General features: G+C 41.4%; 3 protein-coding genes across 3 annotated transcripts; all 3 read right to left on the bottom strand.

Annotated features, from left to right (window-relative positions):
* Positions 1–131: 131 nt before the first annotated feature.
* LOC116922682 lies at positions 132–3,305 on the bottom strand. The gene is made up of 3 exons (XM_045168409.1): positions 2,320–3,305; positions 239–2,158; positions 132–153 (listed from the first exon to the last, which is right to left on the bottom strand). The coding sequence occupies exons 1-3, from the start codon at positions 3,303–3,305 to the stop codon at positions 132–134; spliced, it is 2,928 nt and encodes a 975-aa protein (XP_045024344.1).
* An 809-nt stretch (positions 3,306–4,114) lies between these two features.
* On the bottom strand, positions 4,115–7,599 carry LOC116922675 (retrovirus-related Pol polyprotein from transposon TNT 1-94). The gene is made up of 4 exons (XM_045174697.1): positions 4,797–7,599; positions 4,664–4,737; positions 4,520–4,600; positions 4,115–4,461 (listed from the first exon to the last, which is right to left on the bottom strand). Exon 1 carries the CDS (start codon positions 7,181–7,183, stop codon positions 5,939–5,941), a length of 1,245 nt encoding a protein of 414 aa, XP_045030632.1. The 5' UTR covers positions 7,184–7,599; the 3' UTR covers positions 4,115–4,461; positions 4,520–4,600; positions 4,664–4,737; positions 4,797–5,938.
* Positions 7,600–9,127: 1,528 nt separating this feature from the next.
* On the bottom strand, positions 9,128–9,981 carry LOC123469434 (serine/threonine-protein kinase prpf4B-like). Its single transcript, XM_045168408.1, has one exon. The coding sequence runs from the start codon at positions 9,920–9,922 to the stop codon at positions 9,128–9,130; it is 795 nt and encodes a 264-aa protein (XP_045024343.1). The 5' UTR covers positions 9,923–9,981.
* Positions 9,982–14,138: the final 4,157 nt, after the last annotated feature.

Genomic DNA, 14,138 nt, shown 5'->3' with positions numbered 1-14,138 from the left:
TGTCGAAAATAGTGTTTCCGACACTAGTGTAAAAGAAAGAGTAAAATTGGCGCAAGTGTGCGACAAGTGATTGAGAAACTTTTGATACAATTCACACTTTGTATTAAGAGAGTGACAAGAGATGACCGTAGTCATTGACGATAAAAAAAGAATCTGAAGATAGTTGTTTCAAACATGAAAAAAGAAATGAAAAAAGAGATGAAACGTTTGGGGGAAATTGGGGAAAATTGGGGAAAACCGGCGCATCATCCTTTTTTCCACGATCTCCTTCCAACGTTTCAGGTGATCGGCAGACAACTCGTCGTCTATTTTGAGGTCTGCTATGCAAATATCTTGAATAAGAATTTTCGATGAAGTGCCAAATGGTGCGTAAAAACCAAGGGGATCATAGAAGGCTCCATTTCCTTTAAGGACGTCTCTTTTTGTCACGACTTCGGCTGCTGAGAGATGAGGCGGTTGAACGTTTAACGTATCCTTCTCCCGATTCCAAATTAAACCAAGAGTTTTTGATAGACGCGATGGGTCCGTTGACCCTCCCTCCGCCAAACTTTTTTCAACAGCACCATCACTGAATCCCCAAGCTTGCAGGGGAAGATGAGCTTGATCCATGATGCGATTAGCTTCAGTGAAATAATTAAAATCAGCACTGGTATTCTCACATCCAGTTATGATGTTGTCGACGATTACACTTTGCAGCATATCAGCAGCGATTTCAGAGGTCGACTTCTTGAGATGATGCATCATCACCGCATTGAGGATGAAAGGTGATGACTTAGCTCCAAACGGCACCACTCTGAACCTGTAGACTGCTAGTGGAGACTCAGGGTTGGTTGGATCTTCTAACCAAAACCAACGAAGAAAATCTCGATCGGACTTGTGCAGATTAATATGATGAAATGCCTTTTCCACGTCGGCGACGATGCCGATGGCATGAGTTCGGAAGTTGATTAAGATTTTAGTTTGATCGTTATGCAATGGTGCACCAGCTTCGACACAGTCGTTAAAACTGACCCCATTCCATCCTTTACAAGAACAATTGTAAACAATGCGGATCGGAGTAGTAGCTGATTCCCTTTTTACATAATGATAAGGGATGTAATGGCAATTTTTCGCGAGCTCTGATGCAGGAACATTTTCAATAAAGTTGCGTTTGAGTTGCTCTTCAATTAGACGGGAAAACACGGTTAACATTTCTGGTTCTTTCGTTAAACGTTTAATAATGGCTCGAGTCATGTTCTGCACCATATTAAAGTTAGCAGGAAGCTCTTGATATTCTGATTTCCATGGGAAACGGGCCGTATATTGGCCATCTTCGAATTTGATGCATTTGTCAGCATATTCCGCGGCTTCTTTAACATTCTCTTGATGAGGAAAAATTCCCAATTTTTCAAGGGACCAGAGGAAAGATAAGTCGTCGCAATCTACTGCTTGAATGTGGAGATTGATTGACTGTTTCGGTTTTGAGACACGAACACTGTCTAGTGGTCCTGATACGAGATAGCCTAATTTTGAGTTGATTGCTGTTGCTCCTTGACCACGAATCGGGGCTTCATCTCCGATGAATTGCCAATAAAAATGAGCTCCTATCAGGATGTCCACATGGAAAGTCTCTTGTCCAGTAAAGGGATGAGCGAGATGCAAATCTTTGAGATGTGCGAGATCTTGGAGATTCTTTCGATATCCGTCTTTCAATGGATTAACCAGAAAATCGATGACTATGGCTCGAACGACGATCGGTTGATTTTCAATTGTGACTACAACGAGCTCAACCAGATCGTAATATTTTGGCGCAGTGGGAAAATTGGCAAATCCCGATAAGATCAACAATTCTCTACTCTTTGCACGAAGGCCTAACCGTTTGGCTGCGTCTCTCGTCATCCATGAGCGTTGAGCTCCTTCGTCAAAGAGTGCATTGACTTTCTCTTCATGCTGTTGTGATTGAGCTTTGATGATAGCCGTTTTCAGGAAGACAAATGGATAGATGTCATACACACTGGAACTTAAAGCTGTCGTTTGACAATGGTTCCCGCTTGCTGTCGTCGGCAACGTTGAAGGATTGCTGGACTTTGCAGGACTGGAATGGAGACTGGAATGATGACGAGCTCCACAACTTCGACAGGATAAAGTCGACTGACATTCTTTGCTTTGATGTTTAGGGCTAAAACAATTGGAACATATCTTTTTATTTCAACAATCTTTTTCCTCTCTTCAACTGACGTCACTTGTTCACATTGAGTCGCAGCATGATCTCCACTGCAGAAAACGCACGGGTATCTTTTGATTGGTCTCGTATTACCACTGAATAAATTAACAGTCTACTTTCCGCCGTGATACTGCTGTTGATTTCTGCTGGATGGTTGTTGTTGATGAGGAAGAAAAGATGACTGGCCTGCTTCCATCACGCGGATTTCTCCCCTTAAAGCTTTTCGCAACTGCTCCAATGTCCATTCATCTTGATCGTGTTGACGAGCCACATTTTTCCGTATTTCAATGGGAAGCTTGTCCATGAGAATACAAACAAGTAGATCGCCATAGGGGTCGGGGGCTTTGCCCAAAGCTTCCAAACCACGAACGTATGATTCCAAAGAATCGTAGAATAAACGAAGGCTTTTGAGATGTCCTTCCGGTTTCGAAAGAGTGTAAAGAGCTCGCATGTAAGCCGCCGTAATCTTGGGAATATTGCCGAAGCGCTCTGTAAGCAAATTTACTAGCACGGGATAATTTTCATTAGACGGTTTGAGACCCGCAACCGTGCCGAGTACGTTGGTCTCCAATTGACCCACAAGGTAATTAAATTTATTAATGTTGGCCAGAGTGTCATCAGAATGGATCTCCGCTTGGAAAGCCTGCCAAAACGGTCGCCATTGGAGAATCTCTCCATTGAAACGCGGAAGCGTAATTTTCGGTCTACTCGTGGCTCTTGCCGGCGCAATGAATTGCTGACCTGGTGCTGCTACATCATTTCGACGACGATCTGGATCTGCTGCTTCGATTGCGCGCCTCTTGGTGTTGATCCGGTGTTGATAAAGACTAATCGCGTCTTGATATGCAGTGTTGACAATGTCCACCGCCGCAGCGTCGACTTCCAATACGTCCGCTTGAGTCAAAGCATATATTTGCTGATCCAATTCCTCGATTGTTTGATATCGTTCGTACAGCGCTTGATGTTGAGTTTCTAGCTCGTGAAGTTTATGGAGTGCATCGAGTTCTTCATTACCAAAAACAGCTTCGAGTCGTCGGACGAGCGTCGTAGCTTGACCTCTACTGGCTCCACGAAGCGCTACAAGATGTGCTCTGTTGGCCATTTCAATAAAACAGTTAGCTACCCTACGTTGTGTTGATTTTTGATGAATTTAAAGATGCAATGACTGATGTGTTGAACAGCCTGCGTTGAGTCGCCACACGTTGTGTGGCAGTTATGAACCCGAATCTGCTTTTATCCTGGTCACGGCACCAAAAATGTCGAAAATAGTGTTTCCGACACTAGTGTAAAAGAAAGAGTAATATTGTCGCAAGTGTGCGACAAGTGATTGAGAAACTTTTGATACAATTCACACTTTGTATTAAGAGAGTGACAAGATATGACCGTAGTCATTGACGATAAAAAAGAATCTGAAGCAAGTTGTTTCAAACATGAAAAAAGAAATGAAAAAAGAGATGAAACGTTTGGGGGAAATTGGGGAAAATTGGGGAAAACCGGCGCATCATCCTTGATGATACGCGAAAGACCTTGGTGAATTACTGCGAATAAAAATATGAAAACAATACTTAGAAAATAGATTGATGATACGCGGCAGTGTTTTGCATCTTTTTTTTTTCATTATCTAGATAAGATAAGATAATTTGCTGATTCCAAAGATAAGATAAGATAAGATAATACAGAAAAACGCTAAAGATAAAGATAAGATAAAAGATAAATCGATTAATCAATCGATCATTAAAACGGCGATAAAATCGATTTTTAAAAATAAATACTGATACATTGCAAAAAGTGTCCTTCCCCTTAGCAAATTACTCTTATTCTTACGCATTCGTTTTCTTTCTTAAATTTTTATATAATATATGTTATACACCATTACAATAAGTCAATAACAGTACCAAACACCAAAACAAATACTTTTCCTCATATTTATTTTGCCCACTTGTAATTTTTTTTAATGAATAAAAGAGACTGAAATAAACAAGGTTTAATGCGGTTCCGTTTGGCTGATAGAATATCAGTAGCAGTGCTAAAAACTCGTTCAACACTCCCGGATGATGCAGGTATTCCAAATATGTCTCTTGCTATTGGAGATAAAACTGGAAAGCGGTGGCTATTCAGCTGCCAAAATTCCAAAGGTCTTACATCTTCCATAGGTAGGGTTGGCTCGTTCAGGTAAATTTCCAGCTCCTCAAGAGCTTTACTGCTACCCACTGAACTGGATCTGGAGAAACCAGGTGTGGGAGATAAATGTGCGGTTTCTAGAAAGATAGAGGGAATCAGTTTGTGTTGCATAATAAGTTGTACAACGGGTAATACCTGGGGTTGCAGACACACACACAAAATGTGAAGAGAGTGTGACTCGTACAGTAACTGGACAACACTAGAGGACAATCAGACCTGAGGGAAGGGACGCACAGATTAGGACCAAATTTATGTATAATAAATACAAGCAAATATTACCCGAATCAGTAATGATAGACAAATATCAAAGGGGGGCCGAGAAAGGCAGATAAATTCCGGAGCCGAGATGGCGACTGGACACAAATCAGTATTTAGCACGGGTACACAGAATACAACTTATAATATTATATACCTGGGGTAATGTATGAAGAGGGGACAATAACTTTCAACGATCTGAAGGATTTAACTCTGAGAATGAAGAAGAAAGTAGAAACATGAAAGTGTGACGTTCTTGACTCTGACAGGTCTGCCACGCTATATCGCAGACGAGAACGTCAGAGAGAGGGAGAGGGCTAAAGAGGGGGAAGGCAATAAAGAAAGCGGAACAATGGCTCAGGGTTGCCAGATTAATGATTATTAGGTTTCGGAGATCCACTGACGTTGCAGATTGAGTCTAACATTATAATAACGCTATTAGACAACAGAGGGAATCATGCACGAAAAAATAATCACGTGACAAAATCATCTTTTAAAATATCTTTTAAAAAACCGATAAGATAAGATAAAGATATTACAAAAAATTTTAAAGATATAAGATATCAAAAGATATCAAAATTATCTTATCTTATCTTTGTTGGAAACTATACCTTACTCTTCTAAGTATAAGTAGACAAAATCAAGTGGAACAAAGTCTATTCAAACCAGATAATTAACCGTAGAGTCGGATCACAGGGAAATACATGCAGAGAGCAATCAACACGCCGTCAGACTAGCAGACGAACAGGGAGAGAGACCCCTTTTGCATTTGCCAAGGGGAGGAGGAGAGGACAGCGTTGCCATACACATATATATATATTATCAGTTTGCAATCTCCAACACCTCCTCTCAAACTGAGTCTCCCATACCTCCTCTTGAAGCAAATTTTCATATAGGGTTAGGATAAACAACGAGGATACTGAGCATTGGACACATATACCACTTGTCAACAAAAACACTTTAAATCAAACTATTGAGTGATATAGAGAAGGTCAAGACTCCAAACATTGTTGAGATTATTATTCCTTATTCTTTCTACAGTCCATTACACCGAGCTTCTGTCTGAGATACTGATAACTTGGGGTAGGTAACGCCTTCGTGAAGATATCCGCCACCTGGTTCCGAGAGTCGACAAAGCAAGCATCAATTACTCCAGTCTTTTGTGCCTGCTGTACAAAACGAAATCGGAGTTCAACATGTTTCATCCGTCTGTGTAGCTCCGGATTATTTGCTACACGAATGGCCCCTTGGTTGTCACAGAAGAGAGGAATGGCTTCTAAATTTCTTTTACCAATCTCTTTAAGGAAGGCTCTTATCCATGTGGCTTCTTTCGCTGCTTCTCCGCCTGCTACAAAACTCAGCTTCAGTTGTTGACAGGGATGTACAACCTTGTTTCCGACTGAACCAGGAAAAGGATCCTCCGTGGCAGATGAAGACACATCCAGATGTAGATGATCGGTCGTCCGGATCTCCGGCATGATCAGCGTCAGTAAAGCCCACTATCTCCTCTTCTTTACCAGAAGGATTAGGTGAGAAAAGGATTCCATACTCTCGAGTTCCAGCCAGGTAGCGGAAGATGCGCTTCACCGCTTTCCAGTGTTGGACTCCTGGATTGTGGTTGAATTTCGCTACTTGCCCAACTGCGTACGAGATGTCTGGTCTTGTCGTAGTGGAGAGGTAGAGAAGTGCTCCGACTGCTTCCTTATATGGGATTTGCTTCATCTCTTCTACTTCTTTATCAGTTTGTGGGGACATATTCAAGGACAGCTTCAGGCCTGGTTCAGCTGGAGTAGACACACTGTTGCAGTCTCCCATCTTGAATTTCTTCAGGATAGTGTCAACAGCGTCAGGCTGTGATATGCTTAGATGTCTTCTCTCCCTGTTCCGGTCAATTGTGATTCCCAAAAACCGTCCTGCGGGGAGAGTACGTAACTCGAACTTCGTTTTAAGGTGATCCACAAATTTTTCTAGGGTTTTCTCGTTGGTACCGCAGATGAGTCCATCATCAACGAAAAAAATAGCTAGGATCCAACTTCCTTCTTCGACAAGATGATAGACACACTGATCTTCGTCGGAGCGAATAAGGCCGTATCTAACGATGGCATCATTGAGTTCAATGTTCCACGCCCGAGGTGCTTGCTTTAGCCCGTAAAGGCTTTTGACCAGACGACACACATATTTCTCACGACCTTGAGCCACATACCCTTCTGGCTGGCGCATGTAGATTTCTTCATCGATTCGTCCATGTAAAAAGGCCGTTTTAACATCAAGTTGTAGAACCTCCAAGTCGTGGACAGCAATCAGAGCGAGAATAAGTCGAAGTGTTGACAGCTTTACTACTGGAGCATACGTTTGGTTGAAATCGAGTCCAGGTTTTTGGGAGCATCCTAGAGCGACAAGTCGAGCCTTATAACGTTCCGGAACTCCCTCGTAGCCTGGCTTGATGTCATAGACCCAACGGCATTTGATTGATGTGCGGCCAGGGGGTAGTGGGACAAGGTTCCAAGTATTATTTTTCATGAGAGATGCATACTCATCGTCCATAGCTATCCTCCAGAGCTCCCCTTCTTTTGACGACAGGGCTTCTTGAAAAGTAAGATTCTGCTTTCCAAATATCTTCGTTGATAAACAGGTAGCTACATCAGTCTCCGATTTGTCAAGCAGTTCAGGTAGAGATGATGGGTATCCTCTGAATAGGCGATACTTTTCAGTCGGTTTCGGAGTCCTCAGTGAACGACGAAGTTGTGCAGCTGGTGGATTAGGAGGTGGATTTTCCCATTCATGAAAGAATTCTTCGATATCCTCATCAGCACCATCAGGTCTAGGTTGGTTGACCAGTTGATCGTCCTCTTGTTCATGGCCGATTGGTTCATCTGGTAAGTGAGCATCGAGTTCGTTCTGGGCCTGATCTTGGGCTACCACTTCACCCTGCTCTACTTGATCCACAGGTACATTCTCATTTATTCCAGCAGGCTATAGTAATAATATATGGAGAGAGAGGAAACAAAAAAAAATATATATCTATCCATGACTTATTAACAAAGGAACATTACCACTTCTTTGTCGATGATTGGAAAAATCGAATAATAATCTTCCTCCTTTGTGCCATCTAAGCCTTCAAACTTCATCATGGATTCCTCTTCAAAGATGACATCTCTACTGATCAAGAGTTTTCTAGTGATAGGGTCCCAGATCTTGTAGCAACTTTTAGATTCGTCCAAGTATCCCATCATCATGCCCTCTGTTGCTTTGGGGTCCAGTTTTCTTCTTTTCTCGTCAGGCACATGAACAAAGACACGGCACCCGAAGACTTTAAGATGAGAAATGTCTGGTTTCTTCTTGTACCAATGTTCAAAGGGGGTTTTACTGTTAGTACAGGACGTTGTTCTGTTCTGGACATAGACTGCACACTGAACTGCTAGGCCCCAGAGTTCAAGCGGAACCTTCTTGCTATACATCTGGCTCCGAGCTGATTCGACAATCGTCCGGTTGGACCTTTCTGCCACTCCATTGTGTTGTGGGGTGTAGGGTGGTGTTATCCGATGAATAATTCCAGAGTTGGCCAGCCAATCTCGAAAGTCCTTACTGCAGTACTCCCCTCCACCATCTGAGCGTAGAACCTTGATCTTCTTGTTGGTGTCAGCTTCCATCTTTGATGAGAAGATCTTGAAGGCTTTGGGTACCTCAGACCTTTGTTTGAGCTGCTGAATTTCACACCATCCCGAGTACCCGTCTTTGAAGATGACATAGTAGCGTTCTCCATCTTGTGTAGCTCTTTCCATAGGTCCACAGACGTCCGAGTGTATCACTTGGCCAATCTGGGTTGTTTTGGTACGTGTAGATGAGAATGGGGTTCGACACATCTTCCCTTGTAGACAGCCGTAACAGTGGTTGGATGGACAGAAATCATTGAAAAGCGCAAGTCCTTTTACACTGCCAAGGGAAGCCATCTTGAGAACCTTCTTATAGTTGAGATGTCCCAATCGTTGATGCCAGAGGGAAAGAGGCTCCACGTGAGTGACCACCAAGGCTCTCTCAGTTCTGATGTTGTGTTCCTCTGCACGGATATCCAGATAGTAGAGACCCTCTTTTTCGGACCTTCTCCCTTGCATAATGACTGTTCCATCTCTTGAGAAGGAAACAGTATTGTTGCTAAAGAGCACATCAATTCCAGCATCAGTGGCTGTTCCAATGGAGTAAAGGTTGATCCCCAGGCCTGGGACGTATAACACTCCTCTCATGGTTCCGCTAAGATTTCTCCCGTTAACTGTGGCATGTAGATTTACATCTCCTTGTCCTGCTACTAAGAGTTTTGCCTCTCCAATCCCGGAGACGGTCCACTTGTCATGTTCAACTGGGAAGAAATTGCCAAGCAATCCTCTATCGTCCGTCATATGTTGGGTTGCGCCGGAGTCTGCGTACCATCCTGTTGATCTTTATATAAAATAAAAACAATAAAAGGGCACCTCTCTTTTTGTTGTTGTTCTCTTACTGTTTGTTGTTGTTGTTATCTCTTGATTGCATTGCCGAGTAACTATGTTCTCTTCGACCCCTGTTTTCGTCTCTCCGGTTTCTGTTATCATGCCGCTTGTCTCTGCTCTCAGAGTTTCTGTCGTGATGTCGGTTGTTTTCTCGGTTTGATGGCTCGTACCTTCTTCTTTTGTAATTTCGATCGTCTTCTTCTCTTTCTAGGCGGCGCTTAAAGATTCTACACTTGGCTCTGACGTGAGAGTCATCTCCACATTCCCAGCACTTTCGCTTATCTTCATTTCCTCTTTTCAACTTGTTGTCCCGGACCGGAAATGCCTTCTCTTCAGATTCTCCTGAGTTTTTGTTTTCAGATACTCTCATGCTCACCAGAGCATTAGACGAGTTTTCCTCTTCACTCTGCTTGACGTTTTTCTCTAATTTAACAAGACGGGTTGTCAAGTTTTTCAGGGTCTTCTCCTGTGCTGGGGTACTGTCCCACGCTACTACAAAATTCAGCTTCAGGCTAGGTGGAAGAGACATTAGTATTTGCGTAATGATCTGGCCGTCTTCAAGGGCTACCCCATTAATCGCCCTCAGGCGAGACACTATTTGCTCCATTTCCGTCATGAACTCCATGACACTTTGCCCTTGTTGGATTTTGGATCCATAGAACTTCCTCCACAATACCGGGGCAATCTCGTCAGAAGTTTCCGAGTACGCAGTCTCCATTCGGCTCCACATTTCTTGAGCCAGGTCGCATGACATTAGAGCTCTTGATTTTTCCTCCTGAATTGATGAGTAAATAATCCACATCGCAGATATATTCTTCTTGTCCCAGGCGCTGATTGCTGCTGTATTGGTAACTCGTTCTTCATTTATGATCTGAAAGGATATTGAGAAATATTCTTGAGTTGGGATACATTATCTCACACTCTCGTGTGGTACACTCTTCTTCTCTCATATGACTAACATATGGAAATCTATCTCTACTCACGTGGCCTACACGTGGAAAACCTTTTTAAAATCATACCTCACATGAGCTACATGCGGAAACAAACATTAATTGTCTTCATCTGTTAGGCCATCTACCTAGAGTGTCAACTGTCAAATCGTTGTGTTCAGGTGGTGCCACCTAGTGTGAATATGGCGAACTAAATTGTGTTTCGTGAGGCTGAGTCACATGAGTATTAAGTAATATCCATGTCGAAAAAATTTGCAGATTATAGATAGAATATAAGGTTTCGAAACTCTATTCCGACTTACTAGTCCAGACATAAGGCTAGAGTTATCAACAATTGCAGCTCAAGACACATACACTCATAATTTTAGTTTTTTTTTTTAAATGACTCACCGGCTGAGGTTTCATCTCATTCCCTTTAACAATGGTCCAGAGCTCCTCACTTTGTAGAACCAGTCTGACTCCAAATTGCCAAGAATCAAAATTCGTGCCATCAAATCTTATCCCTGTGTAGTGGGGGCGGCCATCTTGCCCTGCCATCTCACTCCTCTGTACATAGAAAAAATATTTGCCAAAGTAAATTTTAAGTTACGTTTCTGGGCCCATAACCTGTTGGAAACTATACCTTACTCTTCTAAGTAGACAAAATCAAGTGGAACAAAGTCTATTCAAACCAGATAATTAACCGTAGAGTCGGATCACAGGGAAATACATGCAGAGAGCAATCAACACGCCGTCAGACTAGCAGACGAACAGGGAGAGAGACCCCTTTTGCATTTGCCAAGGGGAGGAGGAGAGGACAGCGTTGCCACACACATATATATATATTATCAGTTTGCAATCTCCAACAATCTTATCTTATCTCATCTTTTTGAAAAGATGCAAAACACTGATACGCGGAAGACCTTGGTGAATTACTGCGAATAAAAATATGAAAACAATACTTAGAAAATAGAGGGTCGGAAATTTCCGACAACTCTTCTGAAATTATTAAATCGAGATGCTGGTCTTTCTTATCTGCCATTAACTGCTAGAACGTTGATGAACACCATGCGGGCAAAGATTAATCTAAGAACAGTGTTTCCCGGTAAATATTTTCATTTTGGCATAGCAAAATATGTATTGTCTTTCTTGTCAAAGTTGCCAAAAAGGGAAATACCAAACAAATTTATGCTTGTTATAAACATTGATGGAATTCCTCTTACCAAAAGTAGCGGCAGCCAATTTTGGCGGATTCTTTGTTCTGTTTATGGCACTGATTTGGTGTTCGTTATTGGAATTTATCACGGATTTAAGAAGCCAGATTCTATCAACGATTTTCTTAAAGATTTCATTGTTGAAATGATTGTATTAGAAAGCGAAGGTTTGATGTTTAAAAATAACGTCATCCCTGTATTCGTCCATGCCCTGATTTGTGACTCTCCTGCTAGAGCATTCGTCACTAGTGTTAAGGGACATAATGCCTATCACGACTTTCACAAGTGCGTAACAAAAGGTGTTTATTCATTCCCAGTTGTAGGGAAACAGGGTGGTAGAGTCACTTTTCCCGGATTGAATGCAGTATTAAGAGATGACCAATCGTTTCGTTCTCGTTTACTTTCTGATCACCACAACTTAAAAGTAGAAAGATCTGATATTGAGAGGCTAAAAATGAATTTTGTAAAAAACATGATAAAAGCTTGATTACATGCATCTGGTCTGTCTCGGAGTAGAGAAAAAAAATTACTCGGACGTTTATTTCTGGAAAACTCGACCGTACTAGATTGAGTCTTGTCAATAAAGCTAAGTTGTCCATTTACCTTGTGGGTATTAAAATTTACATTCCGTCAGAATTTCAACGTAAAACAAGAACCTTGGATGAATTTCCCCATATGAAAGCAACTGAACACCGACTTCATTTATTGTACGTGTTTCCCGTGGCTTTAAGAAACATTTTACCGCCAATGATGTAAAATCATTATCTTTTACTACATGTTGCAATTAAATTGCTTGTTAACGAAAAAGTTTGCAGAACATTTGAGTTTTATGCTGATTTTTTGCTCAAGGAATTCGTTTCTCAGTGCGCCTCTATCTACGGAAACAATTTCGTAACCTACAACACTCACAATCTCCAGCATCCATTTAGCTGCTGATGTAGAAGTGTATGGCTGTCTAGATAAAATAAGCGCATTTAAATTTGAAAATAAATTGCAACTGATTAAAAATCGGTTGAAGTCATCAGTCAATCCTTTAGAACAAGCTGTGCGTAGGTTAGACGAATCAGAAAAAAATAATTTGAATGCGCCTTTAATAAAAGAGAAACGCTCTGGCTTGTGTAATACAACCCTTGTGGGGGTTAAGTATTACAAAGAATTAAATGTTGTTTGGAATTGGAATTTAAGTGAACTCGGAGCCGAATTACCCACAATGATAGACGTGTATTTTACTTGACTAAGGCCATAAGAATTACACGGGAAAGGACATACAATGTGACAAGGAAGGGAATAATGAGCCAAACCATAATGACAAACAGAATAATGGCAATTTGGAAGCTTACCGATGTAGCGCGAGCGTTACGGGAGCGCACGTTGGTAAAACGATACGAAGCGGCTTGTGGTAGCGAGAGCGGGACACGGGGAAAACAGAGTTCAAAAGGGAGGAAAGCACGAGACAAAGTTTAAGAGTAAGGACAGAGACAAGTGCACGAATAAACTCACAGAATTAACACTCAACAATTCGACTACTAAACGTTTCAGAACTGTGAGAAGACTCTAGCAAATTCAAGAATTTGCACTGATAGAGTTTCCGCGTCTAAACGTTGTGGAAGTTGCCGAACGACTCTGTTTGTCGGAAATGTGGGTTCATCACGAAACCTCGCATTTTGGGAGTGATCACAGACGCTGATGGCCTGTCGCAACTCGGCACGAGCAACCAATCAAGAGATGTTTTATTAATTGATTGATTATGACGTGTAAGCAACCAATCAACTGATTGTTTATTTATTGTCCGATATGCGCTTTAGTTGCAGGTGTTCATCGAGGTCAGCTAAAAGCGTTGATGACTTCATCTCCGGATTGACAAACAACGTTTCAAGGAAGTAAACAGGAAATACGATACGAATTGTAAACGTTAACATAAGGAAAAAGGTGGATATCATAAGTGAAAAAGGGAGTAACATAAGATCATAAAATGTGGGCATGTTGAGTAAATATATTTGTAGGCCTTCGTTACACTTGTCTAGTAGCCACAGTGACGGTCCTAATATTAATCATCTCCCTGGGGAACAGTTTAAAAACTATGATTCCAAATTCCTTTGTCTCACTACCCGAAAGCCGGATCATTGTGTATTATTAAATGATAACACCATTCCATTGATTTCGAATTTTATTAAAACTCCACTTGGGGAAATTTGTTTCATCGGGAGAAAATATTTGTCTTATGAAAATCTTTACACCTATCCTCTTCCGTCAAAATCTATTCAGGGATATGTCGTAACAAATCTGTCACCTGAAATTCAATTTTGGGCTATTAAGCGCGTTATATTTAAATGCTTCCGTATACCGATGTCAATTCCTTTGGATGGAAATCGGTTTGTAACACCACTTTTAATGTCTTAATTCTTTGTGGACAAATTTCAAGATGGTTAAAATATACAAATGGAATCTATTTACAGGCTGTTTATTATTGAAAGTTTAACTATTATAAATACGGTTCCTTAGTTTTTACGCACGTAGGCTATAAGATGACAAACGACGATTTTATCAAAACCTAATGGGGTCAATCCACGCCGATCCGTCAGATCTCGGGCGCGGGTAAGTTTTTTTGCTGCCAGAAATTCGTCTGCTACAAGGGGATGAACAACAAACCATTCACTAACAATAGCTAAATAAAAATAAACCAGATAGAACTAGGGCTAGAAAAAAAAATTAGGAAATGAAAAATAAATAGGGTACCCACTGCTAGGAAGAAAAAGGGGAAAATCTTAATTATATTTATGAAAACTTATTTTTTAACATGAAGAAGTTCGCTTCTCCATAAGACGCTGCAGCCGCAGCAGACCAACTTGGACACAAATGAGATTTTCGCATTTGT

Source organism: Daphnia magna, linkage group LG1, assembly GCF_020631705.1.
Source record: "Daphnia magna isolate NIES linkage group LG1, ASM2063170v1.1, whole genome shotgun sequence".
Classification (NCBI taxonomy): domain Eukaryota; kingdom Metazoa; phylum Arthropoda; class Branchiopoda; order Diplostraca; family Daphniidae; genus Daphnia; species Daphnia magna.
This window is presented reverse-complemented; position numbering and strand designations above follow the sequence as displayed.

Coding starts and splice junctions, on each gene's coding strand:
- LOC116922675 (XM_045174697.1), bottom strand. CDS start 7,183: ATGGACGATGAGTATGCATCTCTCATGAAAAATAATACTTGGAACCTT.
- LOC123469434 (XM_045168408.1), bottom strand. CDS start 9,922: ATGTGGATTATTTACTCATCAATTCAGGAGGAAAAATCAAGAGCTCTA.
- LOC116922682 (XM_045168409.1), bottom strand. CDS start 3,305: ATGGCCAACAGAGCACATCTTGTAGCGCTTCGTGGAGCCAGTAGAGGT. Junction 2,159..2,319: donor CAGCAGTATCACGGCGGAAA/GTAGACTGTTAA, acceptor CAATTGTTTTAG/CCCTAAACATCAAAGCAAAG. Junction 154..238: donor GAAAAAAGGATGATGCGCCG/GTTTTCCCCAAT, acceptor AACTATCTTCAG/ATTCTTTTTTTATCGTCAAT.